The sequence below is a fragment of the Calliopsis andreniformis genome, chromosome 10 (assembly GCF_051401765.1).
Source record: "Calliopsis andreniformis isolate RMS-2024a chromosome 10, iyCalAndr_principal, whole genome shotgun sequence".
Lineage (NCBI taxonomy): Eukaryota > Metazoa > Arthropoda > Insecta > Hymenoptera > Andrenidae > Calliopsis > Calliopsis andreniformis.
The window spans coordinates 17,780,068-17,798,050 of NC_135071.1; the positions used below are offsets into that span (position 1 = coordinate 17,780,068).

A 17,983-nucleotide genomic window follows, 5' to 3' on the forward strand; every position below is an offset into this window, starting at 1 on the left:
AATTCTTGTACATTTGAAATGCGAGCGTTAGTCTCAGAATTGATTTTAAAAACTTCCAAAAAAGTTAATTTTTATATTTCGTTTGTGATGGAAAGTGGAACTTTAATTTGGTCAAGTCGACAAAAATATTCTGGCGGTTCTTTAATATGGTTTGAAAATCTGATCGAGGGACTTGATTTTGTATATAAAATAAATTCAACAAATTTTTACAACATATGACATAAAGAACGACGGTTAAACTATCAACTATTGTGTAATTGCTTCGTTAAAATGAGTAATTCCGTATTTGTACTTGATAATGGTGCCTATACAGCAAAAGTTGGGTTAGCTTCTGACAGCCCAAAGTAAGTTGTTTAAATAAATTTAATAAACCATCAAATAGATCCTGTAACTATTATTTCTTGTTTTCAGAGTCGTTCCTAACTGTATAATGAAAGCGAAAAGCGAACGACGAAGACCGTTCGTAGGAAATCAAATTGAAGAATGCCGGGATGCATCAGGACTCTTTTACATCTTACCATTTCAAAAGGGGTATTTAGTTAATTGGGATGTTCAGAAGACAGTGTGGGATTATGTATTCTCGAAGGAATGTTGCCCAGTAAATCTGAGTCAGCTTTCTGTTATTGTCACAGAACCTTTGTTCAACTTTCCAACTGTGCAAGAAGCTATGACTGAAATATTCTTCGAGGAATACGAGTGTCAAAGCCTGTTAAGAATCAATGCAACTACTCTCTCTTCTTATCAGTACAAGATGGAGAATCCTACTGCAAAATGTTGTATTGTAGTTGATAGTGGTTACAGCTTTACCCATGTTGTACCGTATGTAAATGATGTTAAGATTAAAGAAGGTATTAGACGAATAGATGTGGGTGGAAAGCTTCTAACAAATCATCTTAAAGAAGTAATATCTTATCGGCAGCTTCATGTTATGGATGAAACTTATGTAATAAATCAAGTGAAAGAGGACTCGTGTTTTGTTTCCCAAAATTTTTTTAAGGACATGGAAATTGCTAAAAATAAATTAGAGAATAATCCTATAATTAAAGATTATGTTTTGCCAGATTATACCACACTGAGACGTGGATTTCTTAAAAACCCAGAGCCTCCTAATGAACAGCAAACTTTGCGTTTGAGTAATGAAAGATTTGCTATACCAGAAATATTATTTTATCCTTCTGATGTTGGTATCCGGCAAATGGGCATTCCAGAAGCAATTATGGATTGTTTAAAGGCCTGTGAAGAAGAGACTTGGCCTCACCTTTTGTCTAATATTATTCTTACTGGTGGCAATGCCAAATTTCCAGGATTCCAAGAAAGGATTTACAAAGAAGTTAGAAGTCTTGCGCCTGCGGAGTACGCGATAAATGTTCATATACCTGAGAAGTAAATCTTACGTTTATATTCATAATTTATGAAAATCTCGGCAAATATATAATCTATTATTTCTTCCAGTCCAATCATATATGCATGGCGGGGAGGCAAGGCTCTATCAAAAGACCCAATTTTTTCCAGTCTTCTAGTAACTAGAGAAGAATATGAGGAAGAGGGACAAAATCTCTGTTTTGAAAGATTTAACGTTTAATAAATGTTTTTAATTTATCAATCCTTTTCACCTGATAACATTTAAACAATCATATTGCACATAACGTTTCGTAAAAAAGGATACATTTAAAATTACTCAAGAATTAAATTATTACAAAAGCGATGTACAAAATGTAAATGGAATGCTTTATATATTAATACAATGAACATTGTTTTAAGAAATTTCTATAATAAGAAACGTTATTATGGAAAAAATTCAAATAGATTTCATTTGTGCCATAAGTTCTTCCAAACTTGGTCCTGATTCGGATATTGTTTGATTGTTTTGCGAGTCATTTGAAGGTGATGGTACGCTGTAGGCTTGCTTTACACCCATAAACGATGGACGTACATTCTCATCCACTTGTTGATCTTGTTCGTCAACAAGTGAAATTCCTATAACGAAACATCGTTTAAACTATTACACTTTTTGAATTTTATCCGTTTTTAACATACCCCATTCGTTATCTTCGTGCAGAGGTTTATCCTCAACGATTTCTTCTTCCTTTTTATCAGGTTTTGGTTTTAACGCGTATTCTTTTTGACGTTCTCTGCAGTACTTATCGTCGCAATTTGGATTCGGCCTTAACGTCATTTTGGGGAAGAAATCTTGCATAGCGTTGTAACCCAAGTAATAGGATACATCTCCAAAATTTAAAAGATATTTCAGCGTGTTTTGAACTAGAAAACCAGCTACAATTCCCATCGTTGTCGGCAAAGACGCTGCGCATACGCCGTCTCGTTTTAAAGTTTTTTCATCTATATTCTCTGCAACTATCAGTGGAGGAGCACACTGAAAATAAAATAAATCTATTAGAAATTTTCTGAAAAAGGAAAGCTGAATTTGCTATCATGTTTAGAGTTTAATTTTTATTTACAGCAAAACAAGCTGTTTCTCCAGGAATAATAAATTGAATATGACCAGAAACTGCATTTTCAGAGACTCCACTCTCAAACCATTTCTGATTGAGCTCATTGCAAGCAGTGTTAATTGCCATCCGTGCTTCAAAATTATCCACACAGCTCAATACTAAATTTACTGGTCCCTTACTTAAACTTGATGTACTAGAAATCAAATTTGATACTTATCAGTTTTTATAAATCTTTCGATTTTTGAAACTTTTTAAGAATGATCTGTCTGTACCTTATAGTATTCATAAAATGATCAAAATGATCCACTGTTGTGATATTGTAATTGTGAGTATCAATTTCTACATCAGGATTAATATTTCTCAATGTCTGTGCTGCTGCTTCTACTTTACTTTGACCAGCTTGATGAGGTTGAAAGAAAAGCCGGTTCATGTTTGCCATTTCTACTTTATCATAGTCAAAGAGAATTAACTAAAAGTCATAAGATGAATCATTTAAACAATGTAAATTCCCAGATCTTTAAAAACTGCAAAACCATTACCTTCCCAATTCCACATCTTGTGAGCATTTCTGCCGTTACACTACCAACTCCACCAACTCCAACTACTGCAACACTTAATTCTCTTATCCTCTCGTAATTGTCTACTATTCCCATACGTTTCAGAGCCATCAATCGACTGTTTCAAAGATAGAGACAATATAAAATACCTTAGATTGATTGTTAAAAGAATATTAAAAAATTTACCTGTAAGGATTTGAATCAACTACTTCACTTGACATATGTTCTATTTTTTCTCTAGCTGCTAATGTGTTTTTACGTTGTTCTTCGAGTAATTTGTTCTCGAGGTCTTTCACTTTTTGTCGTAATTCCTCTACGTTATCCATTGTTAAAGTTACAATTATAAAACAATCGTAGAATATATTTGACACGACAGTGCCACTGTGACACGTTGTCCACTTGGAACCAGTTGTTTGAGGTATGTGTGTGTAGTTACTATAGTATCGTGGTGAAAAAAAATGTATAAAAATTTCATTACATCAGTTATTAATTTTCCGAATAATACTATATAAACCTTTAACTATGTACATATATCCTCGATTTTGAGGATGTTCAATAAAGGTTGCATAATCAAAAACATAACCTGTTATTTCTAAGTGACGCAGATTCTAAAGTAAGAAAATCATTCTCTACTTTTGCATTGTGCTTCTACCTTTTTTATCTTTCGAAATTAAACAATGATTTTAAGATATAAATAATTTTGTTTAAGATCATAAATAATATAAGAAATTACTTTGGCATGAGGTGAGCGTTTAATAATGCAACACAAAATTGGTTCTTTTAATTTAAACGAAATTGTATTTGCCTCCTGTTTGAATTAATTTTATACAGCATTGTTATTCTAGTGTGGTTACAACGCCCTTTTTTTTTGTGTAAATCGTACATGTATTGTTACATCGTATATACGCACAGGTGCCTCAAATCCATACGAAGGAATACTCTGCAACTTTTCGTGATCGATTTTTTTATTTAGCCATCGTATCGTTAATTCCAAGAGTGGATATTGCAAAAAAAGGAAAAACGATATAAAATTCGTGAGGTTGCATAATACAGAATCAGTTACTTCATCTTTCAGCGGTCGATGATGAGGTTTAAATCAAAGCAGTTCCGTGCACTTTGGCTAATTTTATTGTCATACCTCAACCAACGTCTCAAAATACTTTATTTTACAGTAATCCCCCGTATATGTAAGATAACTGAAAACTTTAGGGTAGCAGAAAGAAAAGGAAAAATGGGAAAACCTGTAAACGATTTCACTCCGTCGCTTTGGCATTGTAACAGAACGATAAAGACAATTCTATACTTGAGAGCCAAACTGCTCCAAGTCTTTTCTTTTTTTTTTTTTTGTTATTTTCCAGGAGAGCAGAAAAACAAGTATGATTTCTCATTGACATTACCCTTAAAGTAATTTGTACCATTAAGTCTGCTTTATTTTTACTTAGCACAGATTTCAAGATGGCACATTATGAAACTGAATTTGAAAAGAAATGACATGGATTAGTCTGGCTCTCAAGCACAGAATTGTTCAAACGTTACGCATTTGGTATGTACGATGAAAAGATTCAGTGCACCTTTCCGCCCGATAAAGAAGAAAAATTCAAAAAACTGGCCAGTAATGTACGATGACGACGAACGACGTTTCTAGCGATTCTTGGTTTCCTAACATCACAAGTTCTGTTCTGAAACTAGCTCGTGAAACTATGACAATTATTGCAAGACAAAAGTATCAAAGTTAAAATTCAGCGTAATATATTAATTATATTAGTGACATTATTTTGTTTTCTTTTTGTTCGTTTAAGTTCCATTTGCAGATTTAAATATTAATTATTCAATAGTTTCATTTTTTTCTATAAAACTAAACTAGATTATCATAAACTTAACGTATGAACAGGGAGGGTTATCAAACTTGGGCAAACAATGTACGTTTGCGCCGTTCTTGCCACGTAAAAAAGTACTTTTCGTAATTGAACGAGTCGTCGCGCGTTTCTAGCGATACAGCGATCGTAAGCAGAACAAATAAAATGTATTTATAGCATAATACTCGTATTACACAGAGTATTTCCCTTGTTTTTGTATCTTTACATCTTTAATATCTATAGCCGTGCAACACTCATCTCGCACAACTATGTACCCTTCATTTTTGCTCTTATTCTTTGCGTATATGTATATATGTATATATATATATTTGTGTTACGTGTTTGTGTACGTGTACGTGTGTGTGTATGTGTTATTGAAAAATAAAATATACATATATATACATATAAAATCTTAAAATACACGATAATAAGGCAAAAACGGCGCAGCGATCAGAATAAGAAGCGAACAGTACTAATTTTAGACGAATAATATTCGAGAGCACGTGTCGCCCTTCGTAATTGAATTCACACTCCGCTTGAATCGAGTACGCATTTCTTGCGATACGTTAACGTATATGTATATATTTATCCTTCGTGTATTAATGTGTGTGTGTATGTATGTATACGTGTATGTTGTGTATATACTACAGCAACGTGTTTGACCAAGAGACGACAGAAATTTGAAGGTGTGATTCTACGCGTTGAAATAAGACTAAAACCACGAATGACGAAATTGCGTCTGAGCCTTCAGTTCCAAGTCATGAACTCTTGAGTAACTCTTGCACGTAAGTTTGACTTCATTCATTTTTGTTGTATAGAACAGTGTGAGGTCCACTTTCACATATAATGATATATGCACTGGTTGTTCATTTTATCGTTTGATTAATTCTACGACCATATTAGATTTCTGATCCAACTATATTTTGAGTACTATAACTACTTTGGAACACAATTTCGCGATTCTTGTTTTTCGTTTTACTTTAACACGTAGAATCATTCCTTAAAATTTCTGACGCCCATTTTCGAACACTCTGTGTATCGAATTGACCGTACTTTATGCGCAATTTATATGTATAGGAACTGACGAATTCTTTCGAAATAATACGAAAGGGCATGGTGTACAAGTGGAGTGTGTTCTATTCCTATACATTCTTTAAAAAGTACGCCTCTCTTTTTCTCTACCTCCCTTCTCTCTCTCTCTCTCTCTCTCTCTCTCTCTCTTTCTCTCTCTCCCTTGCTCTCCCACTCTCTCACTCCCTCTCTCTCATTCGCGCCGAATTTTTTAAATGTACACAATAAATTGGTTTATGTTCATATATAAATAATTACACGTTTAATTTGATAAGAAACATTGGTAATGCTGTGTATACGAAATAACGAGCGTATGTAATGATGATAATCGAATATTGCCAGCGCATCGAGCGTATACGTGAACAGCAATGCGAATGCTTTCCTCGTTTCCTTGCTTTTTTCTGTTACTTTTTTTTTTGTTATCGGTGTGTATATCATAGGCTTTTGCTGACGCCAAGTGTTTTAAGGTGTCTGTGAACTCTCGAAAGAGGACTTTCACGGTCCAACGCGAAAGAATAGAGAAAAGAAAAAAATAGTTACAGAAGAAAAAAACAATACGAACGTAGCAAATGACTGGTACAATTTTCGATCACGTTACTTATGTTTCACCAATTGCCTCGGTAGCATTTACTTGCTGGATACACAGATATTCACAGAGCACAAAGAGTACTTGGCTATAACAAACATTTTATTCAACTATCATTGTATCAGATATAAACGAACATTTTTATCATCGTTAGAAGTACTAAACCGAGCGGCCTAAGGTACACGTATAAGTGTATATGTGTGTTTGTCCTGTGTGAGTGTAATGTGTATCGTGTATGTGTGTGTACACGCGTTTTATGTGTACGTACGTACGTTGGGTGTTAAAGCGCGAGTGTGCGCGACGACGTACGTACATGTGAATAAGGATGCAAATGTCGCGTTGATTTGTTTGCTTTGCATCGTTTTTCCATCATATCTCGTGCAGTAACGGATCCCGGAACGAAGTAACATGATCTAATTACATTTGTATGCATTTACGGATTTCCCATGACCGTGACATAAGCAGCAGCGTCAGTAAAAGATAGTACCATACGAATGCATACATTTCGAAACAGAGGAAAACAACGTATACAACAAAGATATTAAAGTGGCACATGCACACCGGCCAATATGGACGGAGCACGTACTTTGATTTATGTCTCGTATCTTGTTTCTTTCTTTCTTTTTTTTTTTTTTTTTTCAAACGTTTGTCGCATACTCGACTACGCTCTTGGAACACATTGATTATTTCCCATCTATCGTTTACGTTAGACTTGAACCGTACACGGAAGCAGTAGACTATTTCGATTACACCAGACGCAAATTATTCTTTCCCTTTCTTGTTCGGCTTTTAAGTAATTCCTAGATCGAAAAAGGAATGTCTGAAACATAGAACTTCGTGTGTCGTATCGAAATATAATTGCCATTCGCATACACAATAGTCCAACATCATAAGAAGGATTTTTCTGTTTCCTATGGGTTCACGTTCAGGTAGAATGAAAGAGCCAGATTGATCGAATAACAGGTGAAAAATACTAAGCCGTGCTTGAAGGATGAGAGACGCGACAACTATTTCGCAGAGTCTGTTTCTTTTATTCTGAAAGTTTTCTGAGTTCCACTTCCAACTCCTCCGACATTTTTCAGCTCGCTTGTTCCACGAACCGGTACGCTGCTCACAGTCACGCCTAGGGATGGGATCAAGCCCCTTGCGCGAGCTATCGATACCTAAACGAAAATGTTTGATTCTTCATATGACTTTTCGTACAAAGATTAACGCGCATCAACTAAAGAAATGCCTGTTTTGAAATGGCCGAGCAATTCAAGTCCAGTTGTCGTTTGATAAAGAGATCGAATAAATATACAACATAAACCATACCCACTGATAACTGCTGGCAGTTACCAACGATTATTGTATATGTTCTTGGAAAACGTGTGTGCGTGTCACACTTCTTTCCAAAATGACAAGCTCTTCATTGCACGTTTATAGTACACAGTCCATAGTACTGATTCGTCTATGCTACCGGTTAAAAAGGAATCAAACATTTTCCTCCAGGAATGATTGACGCATTGGACTTTATCTCCTCTTACTAATATCAAAAAGAAATACATCCATCACGTAACTGGCGAGGCATCGCGGTACTCTCGATTCTCGATGCGACAATGGTAAAAAAATGGGCAGCACTTTATACATCTTACTTCAAAGTATCGATTAACCGACAATTAAACGACACAGACTTGAATCGTTTGAATATTTCAAATCAAACATTCGTTTAGTCGCATCTCTAGTCACACTAATTGTCATTCGAAACGATCTTCTTACTGGTAGAAAAAAGAAGAAAAAAATATATGGTAAAAACACAGTTGTCGCAAAAATAAGAAATTTCATACTGCAGCATACCGTGAAAAATAAAAGCGTATATTACTCACAAAAGAAGATCGCTTTGCGTTGTTAAGAGCCGATAATTATTTCGTACGTTTTTTTTTTCTATCGTATTATTATAAACACCGCATCGGTCATTCCATACTCCTAAAATTCTATTAATCATCACGGAGAATGAGATGGTTTTATGTTCTGGCCACGATACACTACTTTTGTTTTGCTATGTAGGCGCCTGGAATGACCTCGCGTAAAGCGTAACATAGTTCTTTCTGTTTCAACTTATTCGCAATGGGAGCAGTATCGGAACGATGAATATCTTATATTAGAGATACATTTTAACATAAATGTGTTTCCACGCTCAACGCTTGAACACTTTACACGAGCTGTGCTTACCATTGCGAATCAGTTAAACATTTAATTGTCGATACTGGACGACATCGACAGTTGATTTCATGCGTTCAAATGCATGCTATCTGAGTCACGTGTATCCGTAGATATTGACAATGCTGACACAACGTTCTTAGCCGCGGCGTCTTTTCATTCTTTATAAATATTGTAAAATAGAAATTGTGAAACCGAATTAGTACGAATTTCACAGATGTTCCGATCAATACGCATCGTATTCGAAGATGCGAATGAAATTTTATGGCGTTTCTTTTCTTTTCGTGGTCGATTCAGCAGTACGTGAATGATATGGTTAAATAATTATAAATTGAAAATTGAGGTGGTGACATTACCTGGGCCGTTACTCACCTACAGGCAACGAACCTGTCATGGGAGTAGGTGACGGTGAGACCATATTTAACCGACCTTGTTCTTTTACTATTGGATCTAAAGCAGATAAAATGATGGTTATTAATTATATTTGAGCTCGACGCCGTGCTTTTTAAACATTTCTCGTACACTTACAAAAATAGGGATGCTCCATAGCTTCACGCGCAGTAAGTCTCTCGTAATGGTCATAGCGTAAAAGTTTGTCAAGGAAATCGAGGCTTTCGGCCGATACTAAGTGTTGATTTTCTGAATGCATAAAACGTTCCCAGCGTTTACGTGAATGCCGCCCTAGAATGTCATTGAATCGAGGATCCAACTCGATGTGATACTTGTCGAGATATTCAAATAGTTCTTCTGTTCCAAGAACCTTTGCGATTCTAACTAGTTGGTCATAATTATCGTGTCCGTGAAAAAACGGTTCTTTCCTAAATATCATACTTGCAAGCATGCACCCAAGGGACCACATATCTAATGAATAATCATACATCTGCAACAAGAAGTAAGTAACATCCATAATATGATTAGAGTATAACAGAAATGTAATTACCGGTGTTGAAAGTACAAACCTGATAATCTACAAGTAATTCTGGACCTTTAAAATAACGTGAAGCTACTCGTACATTGTATTCTTGACCAGGGTGGTAAAATTCCGCCAAACCCCAATCTATTAACCGCAACTTTCGATTATCATGATCTATCATAACATTGTGCGGTTTGACATCTCTATGCATTATTCCCATACTATGACAATAATCCAGTGCCTAAGTGAAAAAGAGGATGAAATAACGTTATAGAAATTACAGATGTGGTTTTACTTATGAAATACTTATAAATGCAAAGTGGGTAGAATGTCATCCACTTACTACTTACTTAAAGAAATATTCGTGAGTCCGAAAATAAAAAAATTTCTGAAACTTACTATCTTTTTCTTTCGGAATTATTAAACGGAAAAAAAAGACGTTTTATTCTAAAAGAAAGCTACTACACAAAGTTGATCTAATATCGTGTTAAAATAATTAACCCTTTCCGTGCCGAACATTACTAAATTTGATCAGACCACATCCCAAAAGAAAAAATAAAGGAGAACCTACTATAATTTATGGTAAATAATCGTTTTAGATTCTTGTATGTACATAGAAATTCTTGGCACAAAGCATTGAAAGGGTTACTAATTAACTGTTACCTTTGCATTCAAATAAATTCAAATAAAATAAATTGAATCATTAAGAAGAAATTGAAATAAATTTTCGAACTCTTCTTTGAACCTATGATATACACCTACATCTATCAAAATAATAATCTCGAGGGTTCACATTGGACTGATACTTGGTTCCATTGCACTTAACAATACACGCACTTTTAATAACTCGTAGAGGTAGTATCTTATGTCGTAGTCTGTTAGCGTCTGGTATAATTGCTTGAAATCTGTGTTGTTGACATGTTCGAAAATCAGTGCCGGTGTCCTTGATACTGGATCTTTAACAACTGCTTGTAGTGTGATTATGTTGGTCCCACCTTTAAGGTTTTCTAAGATTTTAATCTCCCTTTTTATTTTCTTCTTTTTTACAGGCTAAAATTGGTAATTAGATATACATTATGCTTTCAACACAATTATAATTAAAAAAGTCTGATTTATGCTTTGTCATACCTTTAAAATTTTTACAACACATTTTTCATTATTTGTGATATTAATAGCCTCAAATACTTCACTATATTTTCCTCTGCCTAATTTTCTTGCTAACTGGTAATCATCTTGTTGTCTGCATAATAAAGAATTGTTTATAAATCAGTAAGATAAAAAATAAGTAGAAGAAAACAAAAAATATAGGCACACACTTACCCCCAATCAACAACATAGGATTCATAGTCCCAGTAATCTCTAGATTTGTGTGAATTCACATCGGTATAAACTCGCGCTCTACTAGGTAGTGCCATTCTCTCCGATATATCACTATTACTATTTGTCTTACTGATTGCTATGCTTTCACCGTTGTCTATCAAAAAGTTATAAGAGCTAGTTACTTTATCTCCTCCACTCACCCAGTTACGAATGCGCGAGGAAAAAAGTACACCTGAATTATCAAAACAGTCACATTAAAAAAAAGCTGAGCGTTCTATTTAATTCGACAAATGATACATAAAACATCTCTAAAATGTACAACACAGTATTGTTCCTTATTAGATACTGACTCCTACAATATTTAACCATAGCATTTTAGAAAAATCTGAGATAGCAGAAAGACAGTGGCACAATTTACTTATGTCAGGTAAATTATATTATCTTCTAACTATAATTATCAAAGGTGTACAACATTTAATCAAAATTTATACATTTCTTTAGTAGTCTCAGTCCTTATCAAAATCCATATTTATACGAGACAAAGATATACAATGTACAAAGACAAAACATACGATTTAGATATAAAATGACCACATTAAACATAGTGCATGAAATAAAAGAGATTTGCAATGAAAGTAGAATAGATATTACTTATCAATAATCAAACTAACAGTATTAAAAAAGGAGTCAACAACTTCACTGACCATTAAATCTCAGTTTGTTGGAAATATGGGTAGTGCAATACACAAATGAATTCTTTTACATATTACAAACTGTGTTTTTCACTGCAAGCGTCGACGTAATAACGTTTCAAGATTTAGTAGGAATTACTAGCTATATGGTTAGAAAAATCAAAACAACTTTAACGGGAATCATCACGTGATTTACAACAAAATAAAACGAAAAAAACACAGACCATAAAATAAGAGGCTGATAAACGCAGAAACGTGTTCACTGATTACAACGAATGAACAGTATATTCCTTAGATGTCTATTGATTGCGAATTCGTAGAAGACTACCGGTTCGTTTCGACAATTTCCAATTATCTTCTCACGAAGGGACAATTCTAAATAAACGAAAGAATCTTCGCACGTACAGAACGTTGATAGTTCGTTGAAGAATGAAAATCGTGGTAAAAATTAATCTGCTATCGGAATATGGAATAGAAGTACGCACAAGCATAAGACACGAACACACATGTACGAGATAAATCACACGCCATCGCGATCGGGAAATTAATGTTGACTTATTTTGAACTCACCTAATGCATTCCGGACCCGAATCTTGATTGGATTCACCGCAACAGATCTGGAAATTCGTCGTGAAATCACGCAACCCGCTTGCGGAATATGTGAGGCCGCGCGAACGCGTGAAACTCAAAGATTTTTGCGGGCGGCCGGCTTCTCAAACGAGCGAGGTCCAAAATGGCAGCCAACAAACCGCCATAAACTTTGATTTTCTAGAACGAAATCCTCCAGTCTCCAGCTATTTCACTAATAGTGCTCCCTGAAAGAAATTTCACTACTGACTAACGGTAAGCCAGCTAGTCAGAATCTTTTGATTTTTTTTTAATATTTCAGGAATTTCAAAATTATAACAGAACACTTTACTTGCATTCGATTTGCTCAACGTGTGTATAACATCAATTTTTGTGAGTATGTCATGTATGTATGAATTTAATTGGAGGAAGGATTTTGGAACACTTATCATTGGCCAATCAGAATGATGTACTATTAAAATAACATTATTCAGCTTCACATAATATTGTGGTTTATGATTTTAATGTATAGTTGGAACGCAAGATTTAATATATGTATGATATAATTTCTTAAAAATGTAATAATCGTCAGTAGAAAAATATTTGTGACGACAACAACGATGACTAACAAAATTTTAATTGTCTATAGAAAGTATTAGATAAATTCGGAAGTAAATAAAAACGTTTTTATTTCATGTTTAACAAAATTAATATTTAAGTATTATTTACAGTCTTTTAAGAGTCATTCCAATTTTGTGTCAATGAGTGTATTGGATGTAGTAATGACAAATCATCTTTCATTGAAAACCATTGCTTCAAAAGTTTTTCTATACTCTCTGCTGTTTCCTATAATCAGTTGCATGTAGATATTTTGTACAATGATCATAAAAAGCAATATTGTGATGCATTCAAATGTTACCTGATCTGCATTTGTATTAGGTACATTCAGTTCTTTTTTAAGACGTGTAGCATCTAAAATCCAAATGTGTGCAGATTTGTGAACAATCCAGAAATTAGGACAGAGCAATCCAACTACCAGATTGTCATTTTTGCACACAGTACTGTAACATGTAAATGAAATATTAAATAATAATAAATAGGTTCATAATAATTCCAGAAACTTACTTAACATGAAAACCTTCAGTTACTCTTTTCAAATCCATGTCCCAAGATACAATAGTTCTCAGTAACAAATTTCCTTTTTTGTCAGGGTTTATTGTTTTCATTTTTTCCAACATTTTTATTAGTCTGCTTTTAGTTTTCTTTGAATCTGTTACGTTTTTTTCTTTGGCCTCTCGTTTACTCGTATCGCGTTCAAGTTTTTCGTCGCGCGCGAGATCCCTGTAATAACCACGTTCTTCAGGAGATAATTTCTTCCAATGATTAGTTAGTACTTCTGCTATTTGAGGTGCCGTCATAGTTGGATTCTGTTTTATAACTGAAAGTAAAATCATTGCTTAAATGTTCACTTACCATCACCAACTCTCATTACTTACCTTGTTGTCTATGCTGTTTTGAAAATTTAAGGAAGCCACCACAGTCATTGCCATGGTACGATTCATCCTTTAGTGATTCATGTGATTCTGGATCAATGTAAGATTGTATATCTGTACCTCCCTATCAAAAATAATTTTCCTATTTCATAATGTTTCAATGCTTGAACTCATTACAAGGTTTTACCTTTATTCCATGGATATGTCCTTTACTCCATTCATCTAGTGAAACCATCTTTTTTTTATCTGATTTAGTTTTATCTTGCACATTTGCATTTTCTTCCTTATTTTCTTTTTCATTGATGTTTGCTGAAGAGTTATCCCAATCAAAATCTTCACCCAAATCTACCACAGGTAACTGACTTAATGTTTGAGATTGTGATGCCTCGAATGGAGGACTATCGTCCTTGTTGCTCTGCATATCTGCATTGCTATTAAAAAAATTGCTATTAAAAACTAATTAATACTATACTACTTCGTATAATACTCTAAGTACTCACGTTAAATTAAGAGAAGTGTCAGTATTACCGACTACCGTAAAGTTTTGTGAATCATTTGACTCTGAGTCACTTAAGTTTAGAGATGGTAAGTGAATATTAAGATCCTCCACGTTTTGTTTGCTCTTATCATCTTTGTGGTGATCAATTTGTTCATGCTGAAGTATGGACTCTGGCTTATTGCAATTTAAATTGCTATCCTTTACGGAATTTAGATTTTCTTCATTACTCTCCTGAAGTGGATGTATATCTTTCTCGATCATTTTTTCAACTGTTTTCTCTAATTTTCGTTTTTTACACGCAGGCCATTCATTTTGTATGTCAGTATCGTTCCCTTCTTGCGTACAATCTTGATATTCATTAATCGATTTATCGCAAATATTCGGTGTCTGTGTTTCGTTTTGTATCCCATAGAAATCTTTTAGAAAATTGTCCACTGTATTAAGGACTGATTGCTATAGAAAAATTCAATATATATGACACGTGAATTTTAGTATGAATCATACTTAATTTAATTGAAGGTTTCATCACCTGGTCTTTAAAAAAAATGGAAGTCTTATTTGGGTCTAGATTAACATCAATGTTTCCTGCATCTGTTAAAATATATAAAAGAAATACTGGCTTTTTTCTTGATGATAAGTCTAGTCCTAATCCTTCTTGTATCGTTTTAATCATTATCTAAAAACATATTTGAATCCTTGTCAAGTGTTCCATTTTATTAGAAGATTAATATAGAAAGAATATACCTTCTCCAAGTCTTTATGTTTAATAGGTCTATTATTTACAAAAATATATTGTGCTCCAGGTAGAAACACATCAGATATGTTTTGTGTATTTTTTAATGGCACCATTAACTTCATATGAATCTGAAGAACATAATTTAACAAATCAAAATAATAAATCAAGCCTACAATACTTTGTAACATCTGCAATTACCTCTGCATTTTTCATATCTATCCATGTCATATTAGATGTCACTTTCTTGCTAAGAATATAAGTCACTGCCTCTTCCAAAGTAGCCATTCTAGGTTTTGCAAATATAATGTTACTATCCACTTTATAAGATATTCGTACATCAAATTTGCATATTCCATAACTCTTGATGAATGTTTCTAATATTTTAATATCTTGATTAGCTTTTTTTGAATTAGTAATTAATTGTCTCCGTACTGGTATGTCTTTAAATAATTGTCTAACTTGAACAGTTGTTCCTGAAAGAATTTTCAAGTAAGATATCCATAGCAAAAAGAGATAACTTTCATTTTTTTTTACCTTGAGCTCTGTGACAAGATTCTGATTTCATAATATGCCCAGAACGATCAATAATATACGACATAGCAGCTTCATCTTCCTTTGTCTTTGTTATAATTGTAAGATCTGACACTGCACATAATGCATAAAGTGCTTCACCTCGGAATCCATATGTCTCCAATGATTCTATGGGCAAATAATATAACAATATAGCATGTACTACAATAAATATACTTAAATAATAAAATAATTAGTTACCCAAATCAGAGAAGTTCAAAATTTTAGATGTATAAGATGATAAAGCCATATAAGGTGCATCTATTTTAGAAATACCACAACCATCATCCTTTACTTCTATTAAAGCAGCTCCATTATCTACCTAACAATTGAAATACGAATTCACCATTAGGATTATTAGAAATTCCAAAAAACTACGAACAAGAAACAAAATATGTCAATATACCAAATTAATTTCAATGTTTTTAGCATCTGCATCCAATGCGTTTTCGATTAATTCTTTTGCAGCGTTCGACACTGAAGTTATAACTTGTGTGGTCGATATAAGCTTCACTGTATCCTTATCTAAAGCGGATATACTCATTTTTATATGGCAGTAACTTAACCGATATTAATTTCGACATGTGAGGTACTAAACATCTAAAGATTTATAATATTCGCTACAAAAACCACTGATACTTTGTGTATACTTTGCTTTTGGGCATCGACATGACGTAAATCAGTAAACGCGCGAATGTCAGTTTCAAATTTCGTGCATGAATTAGGAGAAAATACCTAGATTGTACTCCTCTGTAATTGATCTGTATAAACTAGATATGACAGGCGACCCCTAGCATAGGAATATAGAAAAGTTTTGTGACTATTTGAATAGCGCTATCTTTGAGCATAAACTCTATTCGCCATCTGAGCGGAGTCAGTGGTACTAAACTTTTGAATTCTACATATATGAAATTTTTGTGGAATAACTAGTGACAATACGTATTTTTTATGAATAATTAAATTAACCCCTTAATACTTGATTTTCCTAAACTACCAGCTACGCAGCTTGCCACAGAAGCTTCACGCGATGACGCGTGGCCAGCAGCTTGCAAAGAGTTCTCATCACGCGCTGGCGCGTGGTCGGCAGTGAACGATTATAATATCACGAGCGTGAACGTTAAGCGGTTAAAACAAGTCTATATAGGAATAAATCGAAAATAAAGAATACAATTGTTTTGTAAGAAGCTTAGTTTCTGAGAAAATTGAATTTAAAGATTCATCTATCTTGACGTCATAAGTGCAGAACTGCCAGAAGATTTAGACTACTTTCTGCGTATACTTATTGTTAGTATTTCTACATGTGATTATTGTTTTTCATGTCTTGTTACGTGAATAACCGATCAAATTTTTCAATCGTAGTTTGTCATTAGTATTCGTTACGCTCATTACAATATTTTTGTTCCAGGGAATTCGCTACCAAGGAATCTATACATGTATCAAGTAAATAACGTCCATCTATCTTCGAAGAAACGCACATCTTCGAAAGTTTTCGAATTCTGCTGGACGATCCGGTTCGCTCGAGGACAAAAGAGACGAGGAAGAGAGAATGAGGCCAACGTGCCACATCATCGTCATCCAAGACTCACCTGCACAAGAATGTAGGAATTCTCGGGCAGGGCCGATCATTGAGACCGATTCAGGCTAACGCGATTCACGCGCCACCTTGGCGGGACGGAAAAACGGTCAAACGCTTTCAAAACTTTAAATTTTTCTTCAAATATTTGCCAACTCCATTGGGTAACAAACAAGCAAATCGAATAAAATGCAAATATAACTTTCTACGTAACTGTTTTTAATTTTTTCGATACTGCGCAGTCATATATATTAGGACGTTTGTTGCCCATCTGAAACAACGCCTCATCCTCAAACTGCCAGCCATGCAGCTTACATTAATTGAACATAGACCCAACACGCGATAGTGCGTGGCCGGCTATTCGCGGTAAAAGTCTTGTCACGCACTATCGCGTGATGGGCAGCGAATATCTAGTTACCTTGTAGTAGTACACATTGAAAAGGTTAATCAAATTTTTCTTTGTATTTTAATTAATATTTAAAATGTTTCTAATATTATATTTTATCTGTGAAAAGCTTCCTATTAGTAGAAAAAATATTGAAATACAATTTGAATACGTTGAAAGGTACAAAAAAATCGAGTAATATCGCTTAATTTAATCAAAACTGTGAAAGTTAACCTTAATTGGTACATTTACTCTATCTCTTTCTTAAGAAGCTGCACGCTATCCCTTCTATCTGATCCATATGATTCTATTCCATAATTAAAGGTCTGTTTCGATTATCATTAACGAACAATACTTTTCAGCAGTGGCATGTCATAAAATGTTATAGTAAAGAAATTAGAAGTAAAAAAAGATATCGGTGTTTAAAATTTCTGGCTTTAATATTGCCTTATAGACTTATGCCTCCCTGAACCCTTATTTTCAGGTAAAAAAAATTCTTTTAATACCCTTTTT

General features: G+C 34.0%; 4 protein-coding genes and 1 long non-coding RNA gene across 7 annotated transcripts; 2 read left to right on the forward strand and 3 right to left on the reverse strand.

Moving 5' to 3' along the window:
• The first annotated feature begins 183 nt into the window (after positions 1-183).
• Arp6 (Actin-related protein 6) lies at positions 184-1,721 on the forward strand. Its single transcript, XM_076387691.1, has 3 exons — positions 184-344; positions 412-1,383; positions 1,453-1,721. Exons 1-3 carry the CDS (start codon positions 271-273, stop codon positions 1,580-1,582), a joined length of 1,176 nt encoding a protein of 391 aa, XP_076243806.1. The 5' UTR covers positions 184-270; the 3' UTR covers positions 1,583-1,721.
• Uba5 (Ubiquitin-like activating enzyme 5) lies at positions 1,604-4,194 on the reverse strand. Its single transcript, XM_076387690.1, has 7 exons — positions 3,744-4,194; positions 3,197-3,445; positions 2,993-3,128; positions 2,726-2,922; positions 2,460-2,646; positions 2,038-2,374; positions 1,604-1,977 (listed from the first exon to the last, which is right to left on the reverse strand). Exons 1-7 carry the CDS (start codon positions 3,749-3,751, stop codon positions 1,799-1,801), a joined length of 1,293 nt encoding a protein of 430 aa, XP_076243805.1. The 5' UTR covers positions 3,752-4,194; the 3' UTR covers positions 1,604-1,798.
• A 143-nt stretch (positions 4,195-4,337) lies between these two features.
• Ckiialpha (casein kinase II subunit alpha) lies at positions 4,338-12,400 on the reverse strand. 3 transcript variants are annotated; one of them, XM_076387687.1, is made up of 8 exons: positions 12,218-12,397; positions 10,956-11,187; positions 10,764-10,875; positions 10,473-10,685; positions 9,682-9,876; positions 9,251-9,602; positions 9,095-9,172; positions 4,338-7,686 (listed from the first exon to the last, which is right to left on the reverse strand). In XM_076387687.1, exons 2-8 carry the CDS (start codon positions 11,048-11,050, stop codon positions 7,313-7,315), a joined length of 1,419 nt encoding a protein of 472 aa, XP_076243802.1. In that variant the 5' UTR covers positions 11,051-11,187; positions 12,218-12,397; the 3' UTR covers positions 4,338-7,312. The 3 variants fall into 3 exon arrangements, with proteins under 3 accessions (XP_076243802.1, XP_076243804.1, XP_076243803.1); XM_076387689.1 differs by having other exon boundaries at positions 7,395-7,646; positions 12,218-12,400; XM_076387688.1 differs by having other exon boundaries at positions 7,548-7,686; positions 9,079-9,172; positions 12,218-12,399.
• On the forward strand, positions 5,524-17,883 carry LOC143185010 (uncharacterized). Its single transcript, XR_013002855.1, has 2 exons — positions 5,524-5,651; positions 16,918-17,883. It is a non-coding gene; the product is annotated as an uncharacterized LOC143185010 (long non-coding RNA).
• Positions 12,886-16,161, reverse strand: LOC143185006 (uncharacterized). Its single transcript, XM_076387685.1, has 12 exons — positions 15,919-16,161; positions 15,714-15,834; positions 15,477-15,641; positions 15,141-15,415; positions 14,951-15,070; positions 14,736-14,882; positions 14,208-14,659; positions 13,895-14,138; positions 13,711-13,831; positions 13,340-13,652; positions 13,134-13,275; positions 12,886-13,060 (listed from the first exon to the last, which is right to left on the reverse strand). Exons 1-12 carry the CDS (start codon positions 16,054-16,056, stop codon positions 12,950-12,952), a joined length of 2,349 nt encoding a protein of 782 aa, XP_076243800.1. The 5' UTR covers positions 16,057-16,161; the 3' UTR covers positions 12,886-12,949.
• Positions 17,884-17,983: the final 100 nt, after the last annotated feature.